General features: G+C 42.0%; 4 protein-coding genes across 4 annotated transcripts in view; 3 read left to right on the top strand and 1 right to left on the bottom strand.

Moving 5' to 3' along the window:
* gnb2 (guanine nucleotide binding protein (G protein), beta polypeptide 2) overlaps positions 1 to 26893 on the bottom strand; it is a 411910-nt gene that overhangs the window by 136779 nt on the left and 248238 nt on the right. The window lies entirely within an intron of this gene.
* On the top strand, positions 1924 to 9243 carry si:ch211-284e13.6 (uncharacterized). The gene is made up of 3 exons (XM_007258095.4): positions 1924 to 2200; positions 6828 to 7784; positions 7925 to 9243. Exons 2-3 carry the CDS (start codon positions 6852 to 6854, stop codon positions 7934 to 7936), a joined length of 945 nt encoding a protein of 314 aa, XP_007258157.2. The 5' UTR covers positions 1924 to 2200; positions 6828 to 6851; the 3' UTR covers positions 7937 to 9243.
* LOC125799168 (uncharacterized) lies at positions 12567 to 15041 on the top strand. The gene has a single exon (XM_049475227.1). It carries the CDS (start codon positions 12701 to 12703, stop codon positions 14105 to 14107), a length of 1407 nt encoding a protein of 468 aa, XP_049331184.1. The 5' UTR covers positions 12567 to 12700; the 3' UTR covers positions 14108 to 15041.
* LOC103034418 (probable E3 ubiquitin-protein ligase RNF144A-B) lies at positions 17092 to 20226 on the top strand. Its single transcript, XM_007258096.3, has 3 exons — positions 17092 to 17158; positions 17289 to 17351; positions 18658 to 20226. Exons 1-3 carry the CDS (start codon positions 17135 to 17137, stop codon positions 19084 to 19086), a joined length of 516 nt encoding a protein of 171 aa, XP_007258158.3. The 5' UTR covers positions 17092 to 17134; the 3' UTR covers positions 19087 to 20226.

Below are 26893 nucleotides of genomic sequence, written 5' to 3'. Positions count from 1 at the left end.
TTTCCATCTTTTTTTAGTGGATGTACTGCATAAACCAGAAACAATAATCCTTAGCAGATGGAGTTTTAATTTGACTATGGTATATGGTCTAAAAATTTGAGAACCACTGAGTTATATCATTCCATAAACTAATAACACAGTATAGGCAATTACTAGTTAGTTATAATTAGAAGTATTTTTGTTTAAAGAAGGGTGAGCAAAAAAATATAAAGGTAGGTTTATATAAAATATAAACCTACTGCACAATGTGAGGTCTATACATTCTTAAGGGGGTGTGGATAAAACTGAAAACATCAATACATGCAATAGATGCAAGTTTAAGAATAGGGATGAGTTTTTTTTTTAAACTTTGTGCCATCATTGACAACTATTTAATCTGTTTTGACCCATTAAACACAGTTTATCACATTGTGAGGCATCCTATAGGGCATTAAAACGTTTAATTAAATGGTAGGGCACTTCTTTATTAGAGGGGCACCTAACTGGGTACTTCATCATGTTTCTCAACTTAAATACTTCCCATTTTCTCTACTGGAAAGGGCACCATTTATCTCTTTATTCTTTTAAAAAGGGAAGGCCATAAGACTCTTTGTATTTTTATTTTATAGTATGAGAGAACTGTACCCATTTCACACCTGAGATCTTGTAACAATAATTCTTCACATGACAACAGGGAGGGAAAAGGGCAACATTTGGTAAATCTTACTTAGGTGTTTACTTACTTTTGTTGCCAGCAGTTCAGACAGTAATGGCTGTGTGTTGAGTTATTTTGAGGACACAGCACATTTACACTGTTGTACAAGCTGTACACTGACTACTGTGTGTCACATCTTCAGTGTTGTCCCATGAAAAGGTATTATAGAATATTTACAAAAATCTGAGTAGTGTACTCACTTTTGTGAGAAACTGTAATGTAATTTGTAATGTAAATGTACCACCACTTAATGTATAACCGCTTAAAATGAATTACAATGGCAAAGAACTTTTCTTTAGACCTTTATAAAAGGGTTATCTTGAGTCTCTGCAATGAATCATCTTGATACTACTCTACATATGTCTGCTGTGTTCTTGCTGGGGTGTGGTGTGATGTGATGTGCAGGTGTGATGGATTGAGTATAAACCAATAGGGTGAGGAAATGGTATAGGCTTACAATTCTCTACATCCAACCACAATCTGGATGGAGAGATTTATATGGATAGGGTTTTTGTTTTAACAAGAATGAGCCAAAATGAAAAGCTGAAATGAACTAGGTGTAACAAGTCTATTTTTAAAATGTAAGGAGTACAAAGTTCAGAACATTGTGAGAAAATGTAAGGAGTAGGAGTAACAAGTCTCTTTTCTACTTAATTTCTACTGAAGTAAGGTAACAAACTCTTTGTACTTTGTTCCCTCTGATTTCTGAATACAATATATATATATATATATATATATATATATATATATATATATATATATATATATATATATATATATATATATATATATATATATATTTATTTATTTAAATCTTGAAATATCAAAGTGCATTTTAGGTGCTTTTAATAACATTTTTATTTTTACACTCAGTAGAAATCCGGTCCAAAAGAAAGATGGGACAGATAGGAGTTATTAGCCTCCTATAACTTCACCCAGTTTCTCCTGAGCTGAGTGTGATTCATGGCTTCCCAGTTTTAAACACTCTGTTTACACATCTGAACTTCTCCTCCATAAGTCCGGCCTCACGTGAGCAACGGCTGGTGGGCCAAACCGAGTCTGAGCAGAATTGTAATTTGCCTAGAAGTAGGACAAGGTAGCTCCGCCCACTTTTCGCAAACGAGCCCGCTGATTGGACACGGTCGGTGGCGGAGGAGGATTTTTATTGGCGGGAACAGGAACGTGAGCAGGCGGTGATTGGCTGCTGTTTTACTTCGGCTTCAGCAGCCGAGCCCCGCTCTACACACACTACAGCCAGTGATGGTGGGGAGGCGCAGCCCGGCTCCACTGACTGACTGAACGCGCAGCTCCGCTCCCCGCGCTCCCCTCTCCTCTCCGGGGAACTCTCCGGGGAACTCCAGCCCGCCTGGGGGTCCAGCAGGGCGATGACCGGTGGTCTCAGGGCAGCGTCAGAGGCGTCCGGCTGATACAGAGATGAGTCCTCCCTCCTGAACCAAGACAATGCAGAACATATGCACGGACTTCCCGAGAGCACGGTAACAGAAGGTAAATGAAGTTTTGAATGATTCGAATTATTAGAATCAGATGATAAAGTAGAATGTGAACACACGCTCAACTGTTACTGGCATGTCTCTATAATTATTACTATGGCTGTTAATATTGTTACAATGATAATGATAATTATTGTCATTATTACTTAGTAGAAGTACTAGTAGAAGTAGTATTAGTAGTGATATTATTAATATTAATATCCTGTAACTTAATTCACATGGCACAGTCTCTGTTTCATAAGATTCCTAAATAAAATATATTTTTTATTTTATTATTATAAATGTAATGTGAACAATATTGCCAATGCAATACAACAATAACAACATAAATAACAACAATGAGAACAATAGTGACAGAAGTGACAATAATAACTGTAAACAACAATCATTAAATCACATGAATTAAATAATAATAACAAGGTTGGGGCAAATGTTAAAAAATATTTACATATACTTTTTACACACATTGCATTATCTTTCTCTCAAATTAGCTTTATTTAGTAGTACTGTAGTGAGAAAAATATTGATAAAGCAGTACAATTACAGTAACAGTAATGACAAAAGAATAATAATAATAATAATAAGTGTAATGAGAAAAAAATAGGCCAAACAATTACAACAAAAAGATGGCAATAACAGCAACAGTTATAATAAAAGTGACAACAATAGTAGTAGTACTCATACTACTAGTACTACTACTACTACTAATAATATTTAAAATTGTAAGTAATAGTTAAAAGTATGGGCAAAGTTAAGTATCTTTTCATAAAATATATACACATATATTATACAGATATAATATACTATAAATAATAATTATAGTAAGTATTTCTGATATAGCTGAATAACACTGGCTCTCTGTCTCTATCTCTCTCTCTCTCTCTCTCTCTCTCTCTCACACACACACACACACACACACACACACACACACACAAAGCACTTGTTAGAGCTCGTTTCCTATGGCCTTCACGTGCCGATCCCTGGCCTCCTCTCAAGTCACGCGAGCGCGTTAGGAAACCAACCCAGTTCTCGTGCCTGGTTTATCGGGGCGGCTCGCGCTGCACGGTTCTGGCAGTGAGGGCGGGGCCAGCCCAAATAAACGTGGTGGGGAGGAGGAGGAGGAGGAGGAGGAGGAGGGCATGGAGGGGGGGTTAGAAGAAGAAGACAACAAACCCTCGAAATGTAGGCCACCGCGCGTGACCCAATTCCTCTCTCTCTCTCACACACACACACTCACACAGAGAGCGAGTGTGAATGTGGAGCACAGCCCCCCTCCTCTTGCCTAGGCGTGGATCCAGTTCTCGTGTGTGTGTGTGTGTGTGTGTGTGTGTGTGTGTGTGTGTGTGTGTGTGTGTGTGTGTGTGTGTTTTTCTCAGTGCCAGGGCAATGTTCGGGCTTTTTTTGTGCGTGTGAGTGAAAAAAATACAGATAAAAAGACTTTGTTTTTATCGTTTTTGTCGTTGTAGTTTAACGCGTTTATTAACTTGGCAGCAAAGCACCAACGCAACAGTTTGCGCGGTTACGGCAGCCCCTCCTCCTCCGGCAAAACCACAGCTTTCACACAGTGTGCCAGTAAAACATGTCAGGTGACCTCGTTTTCCGCCCCAGCAGCGCCACAACACATACGATCAACAAGCAGGAAGAGCTTTAACACTGTTAGGCACGTCACGTTTATGGCACTCAAAAGCTTAGCACTGGCACACATTCCCATGCTCTGAAAACCCATAGCTTAGTTGAGCTAGCTGATCATTAAATCACATCACATATCTGTCAAGTTTTGGATTTAAAAATAAGGGAACTTTTCCACCGCCCACTTCGAGCCATCACACCAGCCAACATTTTAAAAAAGGTTTACAAGAAATCTAAAATAACCACCTGTGAACCACATACGAAGTAGAATTAGAAGATCAGAATCTGATAGGCCTAACTTTGTTGACAATGAAATGCTGTGGACATTCCTACATATATATTGTAATAGCAGATTTACAAGGACCGCAAACCAGGTGTGGACAAATTTACCAAAAGAGGAGCTTGTCTCAAGCTTGATTAGTGTGAAAATCCAGGACTCCGGATGGTTCAGACTTTTGGACCAATTACACCAAGTTGAGGCATGCCGTCATCACCAGTAAAACAATTAGAAGAACTGGTGTCGTGTTGTGTTGAAATCGAATCCGACTCCCTCTTGCATGCATGTGCGTCAACCTGCAATATGGGCACAATAGGTTATGCTCGTGACTCCTATATCTACTGTAACTGTAGATTAGTGTAGGGAGATGCATCCCATGAAGTTTGTGAAGTTGCTCACTAAACTGCAGTGTGAAACCGATTTAATATAATATACCAAAACACACAACTTTCAGGTGTGAACATTACATTTGTTTGGATCTCTCCAAATGGCGCAATACAACTTTGTTGTTTACAATAACTTTTTTTGTTTTTTTGTTAAAACGAACTAAGCTTGGGCTGTCTGAGTCATTAATGGCCTGAAGTAGGGTTGCCACCTCAGCTGTCCCTACTTTGAGGGTAATCCATGTGAAGGAGATGATAAAATGATTGACAACCAAATCCAGGGAAATCCAGGGCTGGTGGCAACACTAGAAGAATGAATAACTGTACTGGCTTTTGGGATTGTCTGTTACCAGAAAGAACTGATAGGTAGCATTGAGCTGTGTGTTGAGCTGTCTGACACCATAAAGTTAAAAGCTGTTTGACTTCCACTTTAGATCTTGCCAACTATGTTAAGGATAATCCATGTGAAGGAGACAAAAATGGAGATCTTTAGATTATTTTCCCACCAATAGTAGGCTACAATTGCTCTATTCCAAATCAGTTAACAACTTACTATATGAGAAGGACCTCTCCGGGTCTGACCTGTCTGGTGAGGGACTGAGAAAGTAAATACCAAAATAAGCTTCTTTGTTTTGGAATGGTGCATATTTTTGTGCAAATTACATAATTAATACCTTGCTATAAAAGCCATTCGCACTTGCAGAGTACGGCTGATAGTTTGGTCAGATCTAGGTCATGTTCACACCACAAAGAAACCACTTCAGAGCTAAGACTACATTTGTGTAGTGTGTGGGCGTGGTTATTTTGTTCTGCATCCAAGTGTGATTTCTGTATTCACACCTGCCCAAAAGATTTGCATCAAGGCTGAAAACTAACCAGATTCTAAATTACTGGGACTAAAAAGAGCAGGTTTGAAAACAACTTAGAAAAAGGGATGACTGACCGATTGTGATGCTAGTCAGCTTAAGTGTCTTATGGTAAAGAGAACTGTTAGCATTTTCCTCTAAACACTTCTCTGAAAGCACTTCAGGACTTTCAGAGAAGGAACGCGCTGTCTTTTACCCTCTCAGCTCGGTGGTATCAGGTGTGACTGTAAGGACCTAGCTAATCAAGTGGAACTGGACACCATTAAGCTAAAGTACAGCACTTGAGATGAGCATCTGAAAGTAACCCAGACTACTTAAATGCTCTCACACAGCTAACAACATTATGGAACAGATATTACAGATATCACCCAAATGCTTCTACACATTGATACAGATACGCCATCTGGTCGAGTTGCCCTAATTATTTCTTTTGATTCTACAAATACTACCAAACCCAGTAAAGAACTGACATTGTGGTCAGTGCTAAGAAAGCTGGTCTCTGAGACAGTGTGTTTTACAGGTATTTGACACGTTTGATCATGGTGTGCTCGCCAGCCGTTCCCAGGCTTTTGTGGGGGAGTATCGGGTGTTCTTGGCCCTGGCTCTAGTCAGTGTTCTCAGAACAGGAGATCGTGAAGAGTGTGTGTGTGTGACAGATATTTTGTTTTGGGCCCCCTGGCGAAGGCGATCAGTCTGAGGCTGACCTACTTTTCTCCTTCACTTCATACCTGCAGAGCTATTTATACTCATGACACACATGCACACACACACTCACACTCACCCTCCCTCAGTGGTGTTATTATGCTGCCAGTCTGGCCCTAGGGATCGGAGACCTAACCCACTGCAGCCACCCACGCTCTTAAAATCTAAACCCCAGCTCTCGGAGGCCCCCTCTCTTAGTGGAGCACGCTCTAAATACATTGTAAAAGATGTTTTAGGCAGTGAGCAGCCAGTTGCCATCCGATACTGGGGCACTGTTCACCCTCAGCTACTCAACAACAGACACTAGACGTTTCTGTAGCCTCCTTTTCTCTCGCCAGTCTGCGATTTGTCTTTGTTGCAAGACCAGCAGAGTGACATCTCCATATTGTGAAAGGGCTTGTTCACACTCATTTGAAAAAGTAGGCCGAGCTATATGGTTTAAGTAGAGCGGGGGGTCAGACTGTGAATTATGAGTGTGACTGAGAAAACATGTAGAAATACAACTGGTACCACTAAGGCTAGAATAATACATGGACGATTTACTGATATTCAGTCCTTTAAGTTGAAAATACATTCCATAAACTTCTTAAATGACATCTGCATTCCCTTCATACCAGGTTTTGTGTAGTTCCTAAGAGTTGTCAGATAAATCCTAGCATTAATAACTAAACAATAAGTTCAAAACTAAGTACTAAAGTAGAGACTTGCAAGAAACCTGCAAACATGTTTTCAATACTTTTCTTGCTCTTCTTGTGCCTAAAACAGAACCATCGCCCTGCAGTTCCTCAAATGGATGACAGAGGGTGCCTCCCTCCAAGCGGGAGTGCTGAGCCCAGACTCCCCACCTCAGCTATTCAACTGGAACGTGACAGTAGGGTCAGACAGATCCGAAGGGAGCCAGGTGACCCAGTGACATCCACACATATCCGGAAGGAGGACCTCTCAGATGTGCCACGCAAGGTGCCTCGCTTCCAGTATGTGGACTTCCCCTCACTGCACCAGTGCATCAAACAGTTATCTGTGCCCCCTCTGGAGGGCTGGTTGGCCTCTTGCCCCCTGGGGAGGGTACAGTCCTGCCAGCCCAGCAGTCCCAAGGAAAAGGTGCCCAAGTTTAAGTACGTTGACTATCCTTCACTGTACCATTGCATCCAGCAGCTGTCCGTGCCTCCTTTAGAGATCTGGAGCTCAGGCCTGACAAAGCCCGGGCCTGCCTCAGGGGACTTAAGGGACAAGACTGTGGCTGGGCAGACTTCCTCTCAGGTGCCTGTGCACCACAGAGAGAAGCACCAAGAGGTGCAGGGGCATAGAGCTGAGCTGGAAAGCAGAGTTCCAATTCCAAGTGGTCATGGAGTCAGGCTGCACCCAAAAGACATGCTTTCAGGTCAGACTTCAGAAACGGGGATAAGCCCCCGTACAAATGTGGATGAGACCCCTCAGAAGCCCTCTGGTTCTAGATCTGAGTCAGTCTCTAAAACTGAACCAGAAAGAGTAGCAACAAGGAACGAGAGGGATATCAGACCATCAGTTATCAGTATGGTGCGCACAGAACGACACAAACACAGCACGCAACCAGAGGAAAGTTTAAAGAGGCGAACATCTCCAGATCCTGTGGAACAAGTGAAGCGGCAGGCAGTTCTGGCAGAGTCGGTCTGTTCCTTCTGCCTGCAGATATTTGCAGATCCTGAAGAACTCTGGAATCACCAGCGCAGCCACAAAGACAAGGTGATCATGCAAAGGATCTTATCACATACAATACATGTATCTGCATGTAATGATTTTAACATTTACCCAAAGATTATATCTGCAGTTTCTTGTATAAAACACGGCAGAGCTCTAATTCTTTTCTGTTCTCTTGTCAACAGAAACCGCACTGATGACCTGATTCAGAGGCTCTACGATATCACTGGTCACCTGTTCAGTAACCTGTTCAGTTTGGCCTTAATCTATCAGCGCATTCCACATCTACAGACTGCTCCAGCTCCAGACTGACAAAGCCTTCCCTGCTAGGAATGGTCGGTCATTCTGGCTACTGTTACAGTGTTAGCTATGGGGAGACCAAGCAATTTGAAGACACATTATTAAACATCATTAAAAAAAAGACTTTTTGGCCTTTGAGTAAACCCAAACACCAGTTAGCTGTTAGCATATGAACCTTTCAAATGTTCATTGGTTTAATTTGAAAGAAAAAAAAACAATATTCAAAATATAATGGATAGACAGGCAGAGACATGATTATACACACACATGCCTCATACAAAGGTAATATTTACTTTTCTACATGACCAGCTGACGTAACACTGTTGGCCTCCGGGCTGGAAGAGTGGAGACTCTGGGGGGAGTATATCTGATGAAACTAGCTTTAAATACAACTGGTGTTCCAGTGTTTCCCATTTATGGTCTTTTAGGCAGTAAATGGTACTTTATTTACCTAGCAAACGGTCGGGAAGCTCAGAGCCTGGTGTCTCAACAGTGCTGCAGGAACGTACTATAGATCATTATTACATCTTTAGAGTTTCTCAGCCCAATCCATGGGACCCCAAAGAGCTAGCAGCGTGTGTTTACTTGGTTGAGGTGTGTTGGGGGTAGGGTAGGAACTGAAAATACAGAGTGATTCAAAAGTCGCAGGAAACCCTTTCATTTCAGAAAAGAAATTTGGTGGTTTTCAAGATGGCGTCCATCTTCCAAACATAGTCTAAAAGACTATGTCTAAGTCACTTCTCCCATTACTTGCTGGGTTTTCAAATGTATAATTTTTCCTTTCAGTTTTGAAATACAAGGATGTCTTGCGAATTTTGACTTGTACCCTGTACATTCAGGCTGGCATAAGGGCCATTGGAACTAAGTTTAGGGCTCTATTTGAGTGGAGATGATCCCAACTTTGGGAAACCAGACCCAGAACAAGACACAGACGTGTACACTGGATGTTATAAGTACAGTAGTGTCTCTGGTTGACTATCTAGCTTTGGGTGCCTATCAAAAAGTGGCTGTTGCATATGCTGCAAAAATAGGCTTGTTGATCATTTGTTACCTGATCTTTTTAATCTTTGTATTTCTGATGTCTTTTTTTAAGGTCATTGATGTACAGTTGCTTAGAGTTAATAGATCTAATTTAAGACTTCTAAACTGGTTTTCAAAATGTTTCTTGTTTGTGTGCATTAAAGATTTTTTTGTACAGATGTAAGCACTGAGTTTGGTCTTGATTCACACACACACACACACACACACACAATAAACAGTAACTTCTTATTTGAATTTGAATAAACATTAAGACTGAATTAGAATTTAGATCTATGCCCGAAATTTTCCACCAAAATGGTCTGTGACGTAGGCCTATGTTTTTTTAGTGATGTATTTATTTTATACAAAGCTATGGAGTGATAACCATAATATAGCAAAGTAACAAACCACACTGTGAAAAAAAAGAATAGAATGTTGTAGTCACGCAGCACTGGCCTGTGCACTCTGCACATGTTAGCGTTTTATTCAGGGTTTTTTTTTTTGGTACCATACCAACTGCAAGATGCAAATCAGCGTTTCATTCTTAATAAGCACATTTTCTTAAATAATAGTCCTATGGTTTTCTGTGTTGCACTGTTCATTAACATCATTCTCAACTGATTTTGGTTATTCAAACAAATCAGAATTGTAGGGTGAAAAAGTTTAGGTTTAACGCTCTACATACTAAAAAAAAAATTAATGGGTTCAAATCAGGCTCGGGCTCATAATGACAGTTCATGGGGCGGGCTTGGAAAGAGTGTGCAGGGGCTCAGGTAGGGTCAAGCTGGATTTTTTGGTCTCAATCTAAGCTTTAGACCAGGGGTTCCCAACCTTTTGCACCTCACAGCCACCTTATCCCACAACAATGTTTTTTCATGGCCACCTTATCCCACCACACATTTTTATTACGGCCACCTTATCCCACCACAATTTATTAATTTATTTGCAATTTAAAACCAAATACAGCACATCTAGGGCTGGGTATCGTTTTTAAAATGTTTGATACTGATACAATATTTTGAATTCTGTATGATACTTGTTTTCAATATCTTTTTCTAAAACTAAAAAATACAAAAAGCTATAAATATTCTCACACAACGTATTTTTTTTAACAGCCAATATGAGTAATCTTGTTCTCATACTGTCACTATGAGATGCTCCATCATTTTTTTTATCTCATTGGAATACACAAAAAGAGCATTAGTGTTGTTAAGTATTAACAGAGTTTTGGCATATGGAGCGCGCCTCAATTACAAGCTCCTCCCCTTGGCCATACATATATATACCTCCCTGTTTCCCCTCACCTTTGTGACGTTCAACCTCGCGTGACTGCCAAGTTACCTGTTCGAAGTTCACGTCACTCGCTCACCATGGATCTGGATCTAGTTGCCTCGGACTCGGAGTTGTTTTCCGGCTCCTCGTCCGTTGCTTCATCCCGCCCCACTTCAAGGCTGCGATCCGTCGTCTCCGTGCCTGATGCCCCTGCTATTTCGGCGGTTACCGGCTCCCAGGTTCGGCGAGGCCGTTCCCCAGCCCAGCGTGATCTCTCCCCGTCCCGACACCACCGCTCCCAGGCTCGGCGTGGCCGCCCCCCAGCCCAGCGTGATATCTCCCCGGCCCGGCGCGGCCGCTCCGGCGTGGCCCACCCCGGCTCTGGACGTTCCCGCCGTTCATCTCAGGCCTCCCCTCCTCCCGCTCGGCGCTCCCAGCGTGTTTCTCGCCACAGCAGCTCCCCCGTGGCCTCCACCTCCCGTGCGCTGCCTTCCCCTTCTCCGGCTCCAGCCCGCTCCATGTCCGAGTGGACCGTCGCTGGTTTGCAGAAGGTCCTCAGGGACCGCAGGATCCATTTCGCCCGTTCCGCTCCTAAGAGGACTCTCTTTTCTCTCTTACTCTCCTCAGACGCCGCCTCTCGAAGATCCCCCGCGCGGATTCCGCGAAGCCGCGATGACGTCACCTCTACTTCACCCAGGCGGCGCGGCCGCCCCGCCCACACTCCCTTCAGCCGCTCCACCCCCCCCGCCGGTGAGGCGGGCCCCTTCCTTTCCTCCCGGCCCATTACCACTCTTTCTTCTGTCTTTTCCCGCCTTTCTCCTCCCTTCGTTGCTCCTCTTCCTTCTCTCTCCTCTTTGCCCCCTCCTGAGTTTTCCACTCTTCCCGCCAGTGGCCTCGTTTCTTCTTTTTTCCCCCCCGTTTCTGTTTCCGCCCCCTTGGTTCCCGTTCCCGCCCACAACCCCCCCGTCCACCGAGTTCCTCGAGTTCCCCAAGCACCCCATGTTTCCCCCGTTATTGTTCCCTCCAACCCACCTGTTCCCCATGCTCCTGTTCCCCGAGTTCCCCAAGCCCCCCGAGTTCCCCAAGCCCCCCGAGTTCCCCAAGCCCCCCGAGTTCCCCAAGCCCCCCGAGTTCCCCAAGCCCCCCGAGTTCCCCAAGCCCCCCCTGTTCCCCCTGTTCCCGTTTCCTCTGATCCCCCCCAGGCCGTTCAGCAGCTAACATCACTTTCTCTTCCTTTCACTCTCTCCTCAGGCGCTCCGAGTGTTCAAGCCGCCCAGCCCCTCCTCCCCACTCCTCAGGTCCACGACGGCTCCTTCTCCCTCTCCACCGCAGCTCCCGCCCCGCCTCCAGCCGGTGCCCGCTCCTTCTGCCCTCCTCTGGTTCAGCCATCTCTACGCCAGCGAATCCTGCAAGGTGCGGATGTGGACCTTTCCGCTCTCCTCCGTCCATCAGCTGCCGCTGCGGCGCCCCGCCTTCTCGATGTCGGGGGCGTATCGCTCACGCTCGGATCTTCTGAATCCCGCGCCTCCAAGATCCTTACCGTGCCCGAGTTCGCTCTCGCGTTTTCCACCTTCCGCGACGTTATCTGCGCTGTTTTCCCTGCCCGCCGGCAGGAACTCGATGATTACCTGTCCATCATCCTTGATATGGCCGTGCGATACGGTGGCTCGGGATTTTATGAATACCATCGCCTTTTCTCCGCACAGGCAGCTGCGCGCCTGCAGCAATGGAATATCGCTACCTATTGGGGCTCCCTGAACCTCGAGCTTTATTGCCGTATTTTCGCCGGCCGTCCTTCCCTCTCCTGCGAACTGTGCGGTCAGCCGTCACACCCCGTCTCAGCCTGCTCACTGGCGATCTCTGCTCCTGTCACCGCTCCTTCTCCTGCCCCCCCCTCTCTCCTTTCACTCCCTTTTGCCGGCGCACCTTCAGCTGCACCGCGTCTCACTGCCTGCAGTTCTCGCGATTCGCGCGGAAGGCACCTTTATTTTTTTGGGAATCAGGCCGTGTGCAATAATTTTAACGCGAACGGGTGCCGCGCATCTTCGTGTCGTTTCCTGCACATCTGCTCTTATTGCGCTCAGGCTCACGCCCGCCCTTCCTGCCCCCACCATCCCCCCAAGTTCGGGCGGAGCTGACTGCTCCGCTATCTGTCAACCCCGGTAAACGTACCTGAACTCGCTGCTTGCCTGTCTTCTCACCCTGACCCTGTATCGGTACGCTACCTCCTCGATGGTTTCACTTTCGGTTTTTCTCCTGGGCTCGTTTCTTTGCCGGACTTTTCTTTCTCGGCTCCCAACCTCCTGTCAGCACAATCTGAACCCGACGTTGTCTCCTCTCTCCTCGCCAAGGAGGTTTCTGATGGTTTCATGGTCGGCCCCTTTTCCTCTCCCCCTTTTTCTACTTTTCGGATTAATCCCATCGGCATTGCCACGCGCAAATACTCGGGGAAGAAACGCCTCATCATTGACTTGTCCGCTCCCCATGGCTCTTCTGTTCCTTCTGTCAATAGCCTGGTGCCCAGCGACGAGTTTTCTTTGTGCTATGCCCGCGTCGATGATGCGATTTCCCTCATCAAACTCGTCGGGCGCGGCACTTGGATGGCCAAAGCTGATATCGTCTCAGCTTTTAAGGTCTTACCCATCCATCCTGACTTTTGGCACCTATTTTGCGTGCGCTGGAAGGGGCGTTACTACTTCGCCACCCGGCTCGTTTTCGGCTGTAAGAGCAGCCCCAAGATATTTGACTGTTTCGCCGAGGCACTGTCCTGGATCCTGCTCAACGTGTGTCACATTCCCTATGTCGTGCACCTGCTGGACGACTTTCTGGTCCTCGACGCCCCGTCTTCTCCACCCGCTCGTTGCATCACCTCCCTAGAATCAGTTTTTCACCGCCTGGGCGTTCCGCTGTCCGCCGAAAAGACCGTTGGTCCGTCTACATCGCTCGAATTTTTGGGGATTTTGCTGGACTCCGCCAAATTTCAGGCTTCTCTTCCCCGCGATAAGCAAACTCGCATCTCCCAAGTTCTCTCAGAATTTCTGCAACAGCCTCGTTGCACCAAGCAGCAGCTCCTGTCGCTTCTCGGGCATCTGAATTTCGCCATGCGCATCATCCCACAAGGTCGCGCGTTTATTTCCCATCTCCTCCTCCTCGCTTCTTCAGCTACATCCTACTTTCAGTTCGTCACCCTGGATGAGGCTTGTCTAGCAGAGATACGTTTCTGGCTCCTACTCCTCTCTCATTGGAATGGCATTTCATTTTTCTTTAACGACGCAGTATCCAATCCTGTTGATATTCATCTCTTCACGGACGCCGCACCTTCTACAGGCTTCGGCGGTTTCTACGACGGCAGATGGTTCGCCTCCCAATGGCCTGCCGAATTTTTTCAGCTCCCTTCGGATCTTCGTGATTCATCCGCGCTTCGTGAACTTTACCCCATCATCGTCGCTGCCCTGCTATGGGGACACGAATGGACGCGACGCGTCATTTTCACACACTCTGATAATCTAGCCGTAGTAAACGCAATCAACAAGGGTCGGTCAAATTCCCTGTCCTTAATGCCATTGCTCCAGAGGCTCACGTGGCACTCCATCATGCATCAGTTCATTCTCAAAGCTGTTCACATTCCTGGTTCATCTAACTCCATTGCTGATTCTCTGTCTCGTTTCCAATTTCAGAAATTCAGGACCTTGGCTCCACTCTCAGACCCACATCCAACCCCAGTTCCACCTTATTTGGACACCATCTTCCCGCTGCACACGCCTTCTACAATTTGACTCTCCAATCCCAGGACCTCATTCTTAACGCCGTTTCCCCCAACACTCTTTCTACTTACTGGACAGGATGGCAATGTTTTCGTCGGTTCCACGTTTTCCTTTCAATCCCCTTTCCCTCCTTTGATCTATTTAGCACGGCCAACTTCCTCACCTTTACCAGCTCCCGCCTCTTCATTCGATCATCCTCCCTCAAAGTTTACCTATCAGCTATCAACTTCTTTCATAAACTCCTCCATGGCTCACCTCATCCTTTCGTTAGTCATCCTCAGATCACTCTGCTTTTAAAAGGCATTAAAAGGAGCGAACCTCCTCTCACTCACAAACGTCTTCCCCTAACCTCTCACATTCTCTCCTGCTGCCTTTCCACTCTACGTTCCGGACAATATTCTCCCAACATTTCTCAAACCTTAGAAGCTATGTTTTTGCTAGCTTTCTTTGGTTTTCTCCGAGTTTCAGAATTTACCACTCCTTCCACCACTCATCATCCCTCTCTCCACCCCTGTCTGTCTGATATCACCATCCTGGACACCGACACCCTCATTTTCAACATCAAGAGAAGCAAAACTAACCAATTTGGCATATATACTCCAGTCTACATTTTCAGACTTCATTCATCTCTCAGTCCTTACGAACCTCTCCAGCTCTACCTCCAGTTCCGTCTCTCCCAAAGTGCTCGTCCTCACGACCCCCTGTTTATCAATGAATCCGGTTCCCCTGCTACCAGTCATTGGTTTCATTTTCACCTCAAGAACGTACTCTCCCTCAGTGGATTTAACCCCGCACATTTCTCCGCCCATTCTTTCAGAATCGGAGCAGCCACTACAGCTTCTCACCAAGGCATACCTGACCACACCGTTCAGATCCTCGGCCGCTGGTCCTCCCATGTCTATCACAGCTACATCCGCACTCACGCCCGAGACCTGTTCACTGCCCACGAACTTCTAGCTTCTGTCTTTCCTTAATCCCATTAGTTGCCATACCTTCCATTGTTTTGGGGTTTACGCTTGAGACCCACTCAAGCAGTACAGAACTGTGCCCAAGCATACCTCATACAGTTCACGCCCCCCCCGCGTCTTCTGGCGCGATCCATTATGGCAAAGTGTTGTTAAGTATTAACAGAGTTTTGGCATATGGAGCGCGCCTCAATTACAAGCTCCTCCCCTTGGCCATACATATATATACCTCCCTGTTTCCCCTCACCTTTGTGACGTTCAACCTCGCGCCCACCACCACCCCTTCACCTCCCTTATCTCCATCTTCAGCTTGCTGCGGGGGGGGGGGTTTACGCTTGAGACCCACTCAAGCAGTACAGAACTGTGCCCAAGCATACCTCATACAGTTCACGCCCCCCCCCCGCGTCTTCTGGCGCGATCCATTATGGCAAATCAGCATTAAATTATATTTATATTAGTGGTGTCAATCACTTAAAAATAATTATAATCATGATTCATTGCTTCATTTTTTTAAATGCTGGTATTTCCCTGTATACTTATGAGGGGGACAGTATTAATAGTGTAGTGTCGTTTACTTCTCACAGACTAGCCTTTTTTAATTTTATTATAACATCTCAAAGGATGAAAACCACCGCTCTAGGCTGAATGATGACTTGTTTGACTGGTTCCGACCAAATGCAAGATACTTAGTCCAGGAAAAACATTCCCTGCCAGATTAAAATGGACACACAGTAGACTTACACTGAAGATAAAAGTTTGATGTTTTTTGTGTGACCTAAACAAGTTTGGGACTTTCCTGCAGCTACGGGATTTTCCTTTACTCGAGATTAAATGCCTCTGTGTTACTTTCACTTTCAGTAGCAGATCTAGCAGCCTACAGGTCAGCAGCACACTACAGTCAGGTCTTCAGGAATATTTTCATCTGCGTCCTGATGCCTCCAAAAGCTTCCAAGATCATAAAAAACATTACTGAGAACACAGCTGAAGACGGTGATGGTGAGGCCAAGAAGACATGCCAAAAAACAGTGAGAGGGAGAGGAAGACAGAAGGGTATACGGATCAGCCGTACAGAAACACAGATGGGAGCAGGTACCTGACTCTTAACTATGTAAACTATGTATCTTAAAAGACAGAAACATAGCTTAATGCTGTACAAAAATATGTCCATAATTAGGATACATTTCCTTATATTTCACTGATGAAACTGGCTTTGTTAGCAGACTATGTTTGACCTGATTGTCTCTATAATGAAACAGAATTTATTAATAAAAATAAAAATGACAGGTTTCACTTTCACTTAGACTTTTAAAGGAGAAATTTGTTGTGAAACGGACTTGGTTTGTAGTGAAACATGATAACGAGTACAAACATTTGGAATAGCTCACCTCTGTTTACCCTACCATTCCAAAATACCAGATGCTCATACAAAACAGACTTACAATGCCAGAGATAGGGGCATAGTGTTGCCCATGCAAAGAAATATATAATTCTATTTTTTAACACCATTAACAAGCTCAAATTAGCTCCAAACTTCATTGGTGGAATTCTGAGGGCCCTGACATTTAAAGCGAGCAGTGATGTTAGTAATGTGTTACTCTAATTGAACTATTTTTTCATTAACAAGTAATCTAACGTGTTACTATGTCCAATCCATTAATGAGAGTAAAATTACTTATCCAAGTCACTATGTGTTACCATTTAGTCATTTTCCATAGTAAAAATAAATTATCGGCACCTACTTCAAGTAACTTGAAAGTAACTTAGTTACTTTTTAAAGTAGTAATCAATAATCAAATTATTTTTTCAAAGTAACTATGCCATCACTGAAAACACTTTTGCACTCTCTTTCCCTATCCTACCTATTTCGTTTGCGCTGCAAAGTCGATGTTTTGTAATTTAATTTTAATATGGCAGCAAGAAAGTGTTTTTTAATAAACTATCTGTGCACTTTCTCAGTGCCTCATTTTAAATGTCAGGGCCCTCAGAATCCTACCAGTAAAATCCACATATCTCCACTTCTTCTGTAGGTACATCACAAACACAAGATAGGATTGGTGTCCTCAGCCTGCTGGATATGAAAGCATTCTCCTCTTTGTTGGTGAGCTGATCATATCACTCTTTATAGACAATGTGAAAATCGGTTTAACTGCAGTCTGCTGTAGAAGTAAAGCACTCCTGCCACATAGGAACTGACTAATATTCAGCCATATTTTATTTTACACAAACAGCCACTAAGACCAGTTCAAGAGCCCATAGTGGACATAGAGCCGGAGCCGGACCCCTGCAGAACAGTAAGCACAATTAAGTATTTCCATATATATATATATATATATATATATATATATATATATATATATATATATATATATTTTATATATGCATTTTATTCATCTTTACTTAAAGCATTTAAATGTATCCCACAATCCAGATCGACTTCTGCAGTGATCTGATTTTTAAAGTTTTTTACATTAGAGCAAGGTTTGAAATCAGATTAAGAAATCGAGGATACATTTCTCAGTGCATGTGTCCTTTTAACCAAAGTATTCTCAAATTTTTCATATGCATAAAAACAGACAGTGATACCAGAAATAAGTGAACAGCGTTTAACAAAGCAACAGCTAGCTGGAAATCAAAGGATTTAAATCATGTTCATTTGGTAGTTCACATATACTACAGGTCAAACGTTTTAGAACACCCCAAGGTTTTTTTCTGTTTATTTTGGACGTTTAAGGTCCATTTAATAATCTGAAATGGAACAAAATACAAGTGCACTTAAACTGTACAAATTTTAGTGATTAGGGATTTTGATCAAAAAATGAACTAAAAACAAAATAATTGTATATTGAAAAAAAAAAAAATGTGTATTGTAAAAAAGGTGGTTATGGAAGCCATTAATTAACAACTTACAGTTGGTTTGTAGTAATGGAAACAAACTGAGCTTTGGAAATGTATGCAAAAAATGACAATCTACAAAGTCTTTTTTTTTAAAGAGAAATTATAGATGGAGCAGGAATGTGGTGAGTAATGTTTCCTACTCCTTTAAAGATTCTGGTACAGGAAGAGTCAGGTCTGGCTGACCCACATGGCAACAACCTTCAGCTCAGCTAAACACTGAGTCGCAGTTTCAGGAGGGAAGGGAAGATTTTGACAGGTGAAATGCAGTAATAAAACTATTGCTAAGATGACAAAATAAAGCAAAAAAGGCAGTTTGTCTGGGCCTTACAGTACTGCTACTTGGCTGATTAAAAATAAGTGTGTTCTAGAACCCTTGACCTGTAGTGTATGTTCATATTTCCTTTTGTGGGCTGATTGCAAAAATAAAATGTGATTATTGAACTTTATTTTGTAAAATCAAATCACATTATCTGATTGCCCAAGTTTATATAATTGTGTTGATAGAATTACTGAAATACTTTTGAAGTGCGTATAAATACATTCACTATCTAATTACTCATTTTTCTTCATGGTTGAAGCAAATGAGACGAATCAGAGAAATCTCCAAGCCAAAAATACGCTATATGATCTTTAATTTCCAGCTTAGAAAGACAACAAGAACAAGAAACCCAATACTAACCAATTCCTCTCTCTAATCTACAGTGTCCAGTTTGTTCCTCCCTATTGAAGCCTGTTCTGGACCCAGCAGGGAAAACCCTGCCTCTACAGCAGTGTCCACTGTGTCAAGCAGCTCAGCCGCTGTGTGAGCTGTGTCTTTACCCGTGCTCAGATAAAGACACCGCCACCTGCACCAACAACTCCTGCCAGCTTGTCGCCACACTGCTTTCCTGCGAGCGGGTCACTGACCTCACAAGCAAAGTGTATGGTTGCCCTCAATTCCGTGCCTGTCCCAATTGTCACAGTCTGATAATGCATGAGCGAGGGTGCAAGTATGTTACTTGTACACAGTGCAGCCACAAATACTGTTTCATCTGCCTGCAGAAAACAGAAGAGTGTAGAAAGGATGCTGGCAAATACTGGTCCCTGACCTGCTCCAAACCACGAGCAGCCAGACAGAGATTCCAAACTTGAACATGATAGTTCACCACAACATGAGAACAACTGAGAAACAATAGTAGATTTCTGTAATCACTGATGTTTTGTGGTAACGTATTTTTCGGACTCTAAGGCACACTTAAAATCCTTAAATTTTTCCAAAAGTCGACAGTGCGCCTTTTACAGAGGTACGACTAATGTATAAAGTTTACCAGTCCGATATTAAGAAGCAGTAAGCCACTCCGCTGAAGTACAGCATTATAAGGGTGAGTTTTCAGTAAAATTTCTCCTGCACCAAGACTGAGTGCAGCAGCATTAGCATTAGCTGCTAACCGCAGCGCTAGTGCTTTCGCCATTCAGAGGCGAGTATATCAGACTGTAGTCTGCGTGTTTGCTGTGTTAAAACAAGCAACGTGGGACAAACCGCTAGCTGATAACGCTCTGGGTTACCAAAACACTCAGGGTTCCTCAGTCTACCAATATTCGGTTAGCAGCTAATGCTAATGCAGCTGCACCCCCCTTTAGCGCTTGAGAAACTTCACTGAAAACTCACCCTTAGACAAAATATTAGATATCTTAGCTTACTGTAAATAAACAGAAGTGCTTTACTCACCCAAATAAACAGTTTTCAGGAGAGAAATCTGTGTAGATTAACATCCAGCACTCATTTGACTTTAAAAAAAAAATAGATATATTTTTAAGGATTACAGTTTTGTTCTAATTAATTAGACTGTGAAGAGTTTGGAACAAAAGAATAACAGAACAAACAGAATGTGAATTCACTACATATGTAAATAAACTTTAACATATTTATTCTGTGCAATTCTGTGCAAGGCCTTATAGTATAAAAGAAAAAATGAAAAAAAAAAAACAGCATATAAAAAAGGTTCAAACCTCCTAAAAGTAATCATATGAAACAAATATACCATTTTTGTTACATTTTTAATTTTTTGAGTGGGCATATGTTTGCACTGAAAAAAAAAATAGGGCTGTCAATTAATAAAAAAAACAAATGAATCACGGTTTGCTTTGATTAATCAGAATGAATCATATTTTATCTACTTAACACTGAAAATTATTTTTATTTTTGAAATGTTAAATAAACAATTTAATGTAAGATAATCACAGTTGGATTTTATTGTATTTAATTATGTTTAATAAATGATATATTTTTAACTTTGATCACTGATTTTCCTTTTTTGAACTACATTCAAGTGACAAAAGATTTTTAAATTCAGTTTTCAGATTAATTGTGTGTGTGTGTGTGTGTGTGTGTGTTAAAACAGCACCAAACATATATTTTCTGTATATTGACTTTAAGTAAATGTATCTTTAAAATACAGGAAAAGCACATTTTTCAATAAGTCTGCTGTAAAAGTACAAAGTATGAAACTCTGAAATATAAGAGTTTGGATGAGTGCTTATATAGAATGCTTATATAATGAACCACTAGAGGGGAGCGGGAGCCTCCTTTCTATCAGAGCCACATAAATTCAGGTCAATATAGTGAGACCTGCAAGCTGGAAACATTCCAATTTGATAATCCATATTAAGATCTGGAATAGATCATATTTTTACATTCTACACTTCTCTATACACTAAGATGCCATGTGCTCATGGCAGGCCAGGGAGTCTAAGTAAGGCCTGATTGCAAGTGCCAGATATATGGGTCATTCCATTTGATGTGTGAGCATTTAACATTACTTAATACACAGTGTCATGTGTGTAGTGGGAATACATCATAGAAGGCATCACCACCCACAGGACAGTGCGACAGTAGGTGGTAATGATTGTGACCGTTGGTGTCTGGCAAGAATTGTCCAGGTGAACAGACGAGCAACTCTGGCAGAAATCACATCTGCATTCAATGCACAAAACCCACACACATATCCCACAGATGAAAACAGCATTCTGTAGCCTCCATGGGACGTGGTAAAAGTCATGGGCCATGATAGTATTTTCTGTCCCATGATTTTAACATGCTGTTGTATTTATGAGAGGCCTCCCTGCCCTTAAAGGAGAACTCTGGTGTAAAATTGACTTGTGGTGTAGTAAAACATGATAAAAAGTACTAACGCAGCTTTTTGAGATTCAGTAATCTTGTGCTCTTTTTGCCCAGCACTCTGTACAACGGCCGCTTTATACACTTATTAATATGCCATATCATATGTCTGTCTTTGTTAAAGAACATAAAACAAAGTATTTTATCATAAAAGTAATTAGTATTTGTAATATGTAATATGTATCATTACTACATCTCAGCTAAAAAAAAAATAGGTACTTGTATGATTTTTCTAATTAATTAGACTGTAAAGAGTTTGGACCAAAAAAAAAAACATATTTCCACTACAGACAGAATGTAAATTCACTACAGATGTAAATAAACTTTGTAACAAACCAAACTGTGTAAAAATCGGGTAAAAATTGGTAGAGTTGTGATTATTACAGGTGTATTAAACATAGGGGCAGGCTATGCAGAGTCTATGTATATATGTCTTTCACTATCAGTACAGTGATGGTGGCTCCTGAAGCTGAAGCTAAAGCTACGGGATGTAAACATTGGGTTTTAATAAACTTCTTGTGCGCTTTTAAAGTTCTTAATGCCTTAGCTCTGGGCAAAAAGCACAAAATTACTGGATCTCGGAAAGATGTGGGAGAGCGGAGGTGTGCTATTCAACAAAGGTTATTACGCTTTATCATGTTTTACTAAACCAAAAGTCAATTTTACACCATTTACTCCTTTAAATTGGCTATTCTCTTGGAACTCAGGTTTTCTTCAAATACCTGCCAGTACATCCACAGCCTGTGCTGAATTGTCCCTTGCTGTGGTGGAGTGGTGCTCAGTCCTGTTTTCCACACAGTATTTCTTGGTTTTCAGTGATTTTTCAAAATGACACTGTGGATGTTCTGTTCCTATTATACTTTTACATAAAACCGAATAGAACACAACCTGTAATGTACTCGTATTATCATAAGCTAGTATGTTTAAGTTATTATTATTAACTTAAACCACAGAAATGTAGGACGGTAAAGGCACTGGGAAAACCTTTTAACAAGAATTCAAATGTTCTTAAATGAACAACAACAGTATTCCTTCACACAGTCCTCTGATAAACATTTAAACAAGTTTGGAAGTTCCCAGCTGTCAAGGGATTTTCCTCAGAGATTACAACCCCTATAGTACAGCTACTGTAGAGCCGGGTCAGTTTCAGTATTAACTCCTCAGCAGCTCTTCCTTGTGCAACTTGATGTCTACGCAAGCTATCAAGAAGACAGCTATTACTGAGGAGAGCATAGCTGAGAACATTGATGGTGGAGCATATAGGACCCACCAAAACACACCAGTGAGGAGGAGAGGAAGACAAGAGCGTAAACATCAACAAAACAACCAAAAGGAAACACAGATGGGAGCAGGTACCTCAATTCAGGATCATTACTTGTTTGAAAAATCCAGTGTAGCTTCATGATTCCAGATGCAGTCATGTTAGAAAAATAAATATAAAGCCATGCCTAAACAAATCAGGCAACAAAGATTAAATATATGCATTTATCAGCAAATATGTTGGGAAAATATAACTCGAATGAGACATATTAAAGAGTTATTTAACAAAACAAGATAAGGTTTCACTTTCACTTAGATGTGATGTAACCTGAACTTCAGGAAATCTCTTTCATCTTCTATACAGAGAGACTACGTTTAGACTTCCAGGACAAATCTGATTTTGGGAAACATTTAGATTGTACCCAGATTTAGTTATGATAGTCTAAACAGTCAGAAAACACATGAAATTAGATTTTTGCAAAGTGAGATTTTTGAGACTCTGTAGTTGTGTTTTAGAAATGTATGTGAAAATAATCCATATTAGCAGAGAAATTAGGCCTTTCTGCACATAACCTTTACATTCCCGCTTCCGGGTCTGCCTAAAACACTCTCCTTTTAAGCAAATGATGTCATAAATACTTGTGATATGCATGAGCTACCCTAAATCAAACTGAAATTAAGAGTCTAGTAGAATTGTGAATGGGTTGGTCTGATTCAGAGAAACTCTGGTTAATGTCCAGATCTGATTATGCCCTTAATTAGCATCACCTTCACCACCCCCCAGGAGACTATGTCAGGACCCCCTTTGGGGATAAAAACCCCTGCTATTACAAATAAAAAAATTGAGTTGGACCCATGTACTCTACTGATGTCTAGCAGGAATCTAGTTCTCCAGGCTCTCTCAGTCACACACACAGCTGATGGCATGTTTATTTCTAATAAAGTAGGTTAAAATATGCAGCTACACTTCATTTAGTTAATTTCCTCCATTAAATCTCTCAGTTAAACCCAGTAACTCAGCATATTACAATATTCTCATTTTAAAAAGAAAGTTTTAAAACTGAAAAAAATTTAATTATTAAAATATTAAAATATTAAAATGTTTGCATAATACTTAGTCATACGCAGATCAAACACAGATCAGCCACAACCTTAAAACCAGCTCTGCAAGTGCATTACACTGATCAGTCATAGTATTATAAAGCACCTTGTTGTTTCTGCTTTGTCCTTGTAGCTGGTTTTAATATCAACCTAACAACATTAATCCTATATTTGTGTATTAATCATTTTATTAATTTAAATAATGTGAAGGAGCCTATTAAAAACGTGATTTTTTAAATGGATAATTACAGATACTTTCCTTTAAAATACCAATGTAGCCATGCAACAATGAAAAAAAAATCCTCTATAGAAGAAAAATCATATAATAATCGTATTGCAGACGTCATATCATAATCAAATTGAATCGTAAGATGCGTATAAGACTTGTATATGGCTCTATATGCATTTGTGTTATTATTATACCATCTAATGAATGTGCTCAGCTATTAAACATACATGTAAACATCAATTGGCTGTCTTATGCCAGACATGGGCTAGAGGGGTATTAAGACTCCCCAACATTGGAAGTTTGTTCTATGAAAAGATGGTATTCCTGACCTCACTAATGCTCTTGCTATTGCTGAATGCAATCAAATAATCCTCTCAGCAGTTGAAACCTTTCCGGGACAGTCGAGACAGTTACTCCAACAAAAGCATAATGAACAATTTTAGCACCCTTGATTTTAGAAGAAACAAAGAATGGGCATACAGTACAGGCCAAAAGTTTGGACACACCTTCTCTTTTTCAATGTGTTTTCTTTATTTAATTTGTAGATTCTCACTAAAGGCATCAAAACCATGAATGAACACGTGGAGTTTTATGTACTTAACAAAAAAAGGTGAAATAACTGAGAACATGTTTTATATTCTAGTTTCTTCAAAATAGCCACCCTTTGCTCTGATTGCTGCTTTGCACACTCTTGGCATTCTCTTAATGAGCTTCAAGATGTGGTCACCTGAAATGGTTTTCCCACAGTCTTGAAGGAGTTCCCAGAGGTGTTTAGCACTTGTTGACCCCTTTGCTTTCACTCTGTGGTCCAGCTCACCCCAAACCATCTGGATTGGGTTCAGGTGACTGTGGAGGTCAGGTCATTTTTGTTAAGTACAAAACTCCACTCATTCATAGTGTTGATGCCTTCAGTGTGAATCTACAATGTCAATAGACCTGAAAATAAAGAAAACGCATTGAATGAAAAGGTGTGTCCAAACTTTTGGCCTGTACTCTATGTCCCAGTAGATTTAACGCATCATTTAGTGCATCATAATTGGTACAACATAAACAACTATATTCTTCTACAGGCAGGTCAAAAGCACAGGATCTGACTTATACCGACCCTGGCATACTCAAGGTGAGTATCTGATCTCATAACTCTTCACATAGTCAATGTGGAAATCTAATGACTGCAGCGACCTGACATGTATTTTGTACAGTGTGCATGTTTAGGAAGGTGACAACAACAATGAAACCCAGTTCTAACCAAAGCTCTTATCTTCTCTCTCTGCTCTACAGAATGCACATTGTTCCTCCTCATTAAAGACTGTTGTGAACAAAGCAGGACACTCCCCGCCACCACTGCAATGTCCACCGTGTCCAGCAGCTCATCCACTTTGTAAGCAGTGCCTTTACCCGTGCTTAAGCAAAGGCACCGCCACCTGCACCAACAACTCCTGCCACCTTGTCGCCACACTGCTCTCCTGTGATCTAGTCACAGACCCTAAAAGCCAAGTAAAAGGCTGCCCAGTATTTCGTGCCTGCCCCAAGTGCCACAATCTGATGATGCACACGGCTGGATGCAAGTATGTTGCTTGTACACAGTGCAGGCACGCATTCTGTTTTATATGCCTGCAGAATAAGGCTCAGTGTATAGGGGACATTGACCACTGGTCCCTGACCTGCTCCAAGCCAACAGCACCAAGACAGAGATTCCAAACGTGAGGAGCTGGACTCAGCACATCAGCGATCAGTCCATAAAAAGACAAGTTCAAAACTGATAGACAGCTACACATTTGATACTGATTTCTGTAATCACTGTTGTTTTTAAATTATATAATAAGCATTCACTCCACCATTCAAATCATTGAAATCAGTTGTTCCAATCTCATCCATGGCCATTGGTGTATAGTCCAAGCACCTAGGCACACAAAAATTTCTGCATGGTTCCATGATAGGATGTCACCCGTGCAACAATGTCAAATTGCTACACTACTTACTCTTCCACGGTCAACGGTCAGTCTGTTAAACAAAGTGGAAGTGATGGGAAAGGACAGCAACTCAGCTCAACTCATGAGAACAGTACGTGACTTTCTGTCATGTGCAAAAGATACACGTTTGGTGGAGGGGGGTTATGGTGTGGGTAAATATATTTTACAGGAGTTGAGCTACAGATTAAGAATGGGAAGTTCATACATATGCACGTGAGTGCAGGCAAGTGGATCCTTTTTTTTGGCAATATAGAGCATTAAAAATGAAGGCACGTTTCTTTTGCTGTCCCTCTACTCTGGGTTATTGGTCATTTTGTTATGAATTTGGGTGTAGGAGCCATGTTTGAGAAGTGAAGTGCATGTGTTTAACCGCTAGGGAGAGTATGTGTGCTTCAGTTGCAGTTAAATAACTCATACCAGTTCTCTAGACAGTTGGGTGGAGGTGATGCAGTTTTCTGACCGATCGACCAGTTAAAACCTCAACTAATAGACATGTACGCCTTGGATTATTCATATTTGACTTGTATTTTGACCTTATTTGTCAGTAAACATTGTTACATGAAGATTTTTGAGTATGGGGAATTTTTGTCGCCTCAGACTGGTTGTTATACGCTAGAAAGCTAGAAAGAGCTGCCACTACATTGGGTTTATTTCTAACATTTTAGCTGACTGGGCCATAAGCTGGGATGTTCTCACCTATTTACCAGAGTTTGTGACACTAACAACTGAACCTGAACTAGACGTGTCACCATAACTGTTTTTTTTAGTGGACGATATATTGTTTGAAGATTTACTGCATGAATCAGTTTCATTGTAATATTTAGCATATTTACTTTATTATCATATTTAAAAGACTACAGCAGCAGTAAAAATGTAATGTATGTAGCTTCCTACCCTCTCCTGAGAGAAGACGAGAAAACAACAGTGCAAAAGTAACGTCACTGCTTAAATATGCACAAATAAATACAAGGGCAGTAACAAGGGCGGCAAAAATGATTGACGCCATGTTGATTTATCATACAAAATGTACAGTAAGATAGCAATTATCATGACAGGCCTAGCCTGGATTTTCTCAACAAGGCAGCAGGTTCTGTCATTAAAGCAGTAAAGGCCATGAGATTCTACAATCTTTATCCAACTTTCTCAAAAGTGTCAGCAGAGTTTGACTAGGCATGAGATTTCTCCTCAAGGCACTGAAGTTTTACTATGGCCTTGAAT

Source organism: Astyanax mexicanus, chromosome 1 (genome assembly GCF_023375975.1).
Source record: "Astyanax mexicanus isolate ESR-SI-001 chromosome 1, AstMex3_surface, whole genome shotgun sequence".
Lineage (NCBI taxonomy): Eukaryota > Metazoa > Chordata > Actinopteri > Characiformes > Acestrorhamphidae > Astyanax > Astyanax mexicanus.
The sequence above is the reverse complement of the archived record's forward strand: the minus strand, read 5'-3'. Positions and strand labels throughout refer to the sequence as shown.

Coding starts and splice junctions, on each gene's coding strand:
- si:ch211-284e13.6 (XM_007258095.4), top strand. CDS start 6,852: ATGGATGACAGAGGGTGCCTCCCTCCAAGCGGGAGTGCTGAGCCCAGA.
- LOC125799168 (XM_049475227.1), top strand. CDS start 12,701: ATGGTCGGCCCCTTTTCCTCTCCCCCTTTTTCTACTTTTCGGATTAAT.
- LOC103034418 (XM_007258096.3), top strand. CDS start 17,135: ATGAAAGCATTCTCCTCTTTGTTG. Junction 17,159..17,288: donor AAGCATTCTCCTCTTTGTTG/GTGAGCTGATCA, acceptor TTACACAAACAG/CCACTAAGACCAGTTCAAGA. Junction 17,352..18,657: donor AGCCGGACCCCTGCAGAACA/GTAAGCACAATT, acceptor TCTAATCTACAG/TGTCCAGTTTGTTCCTCCCT.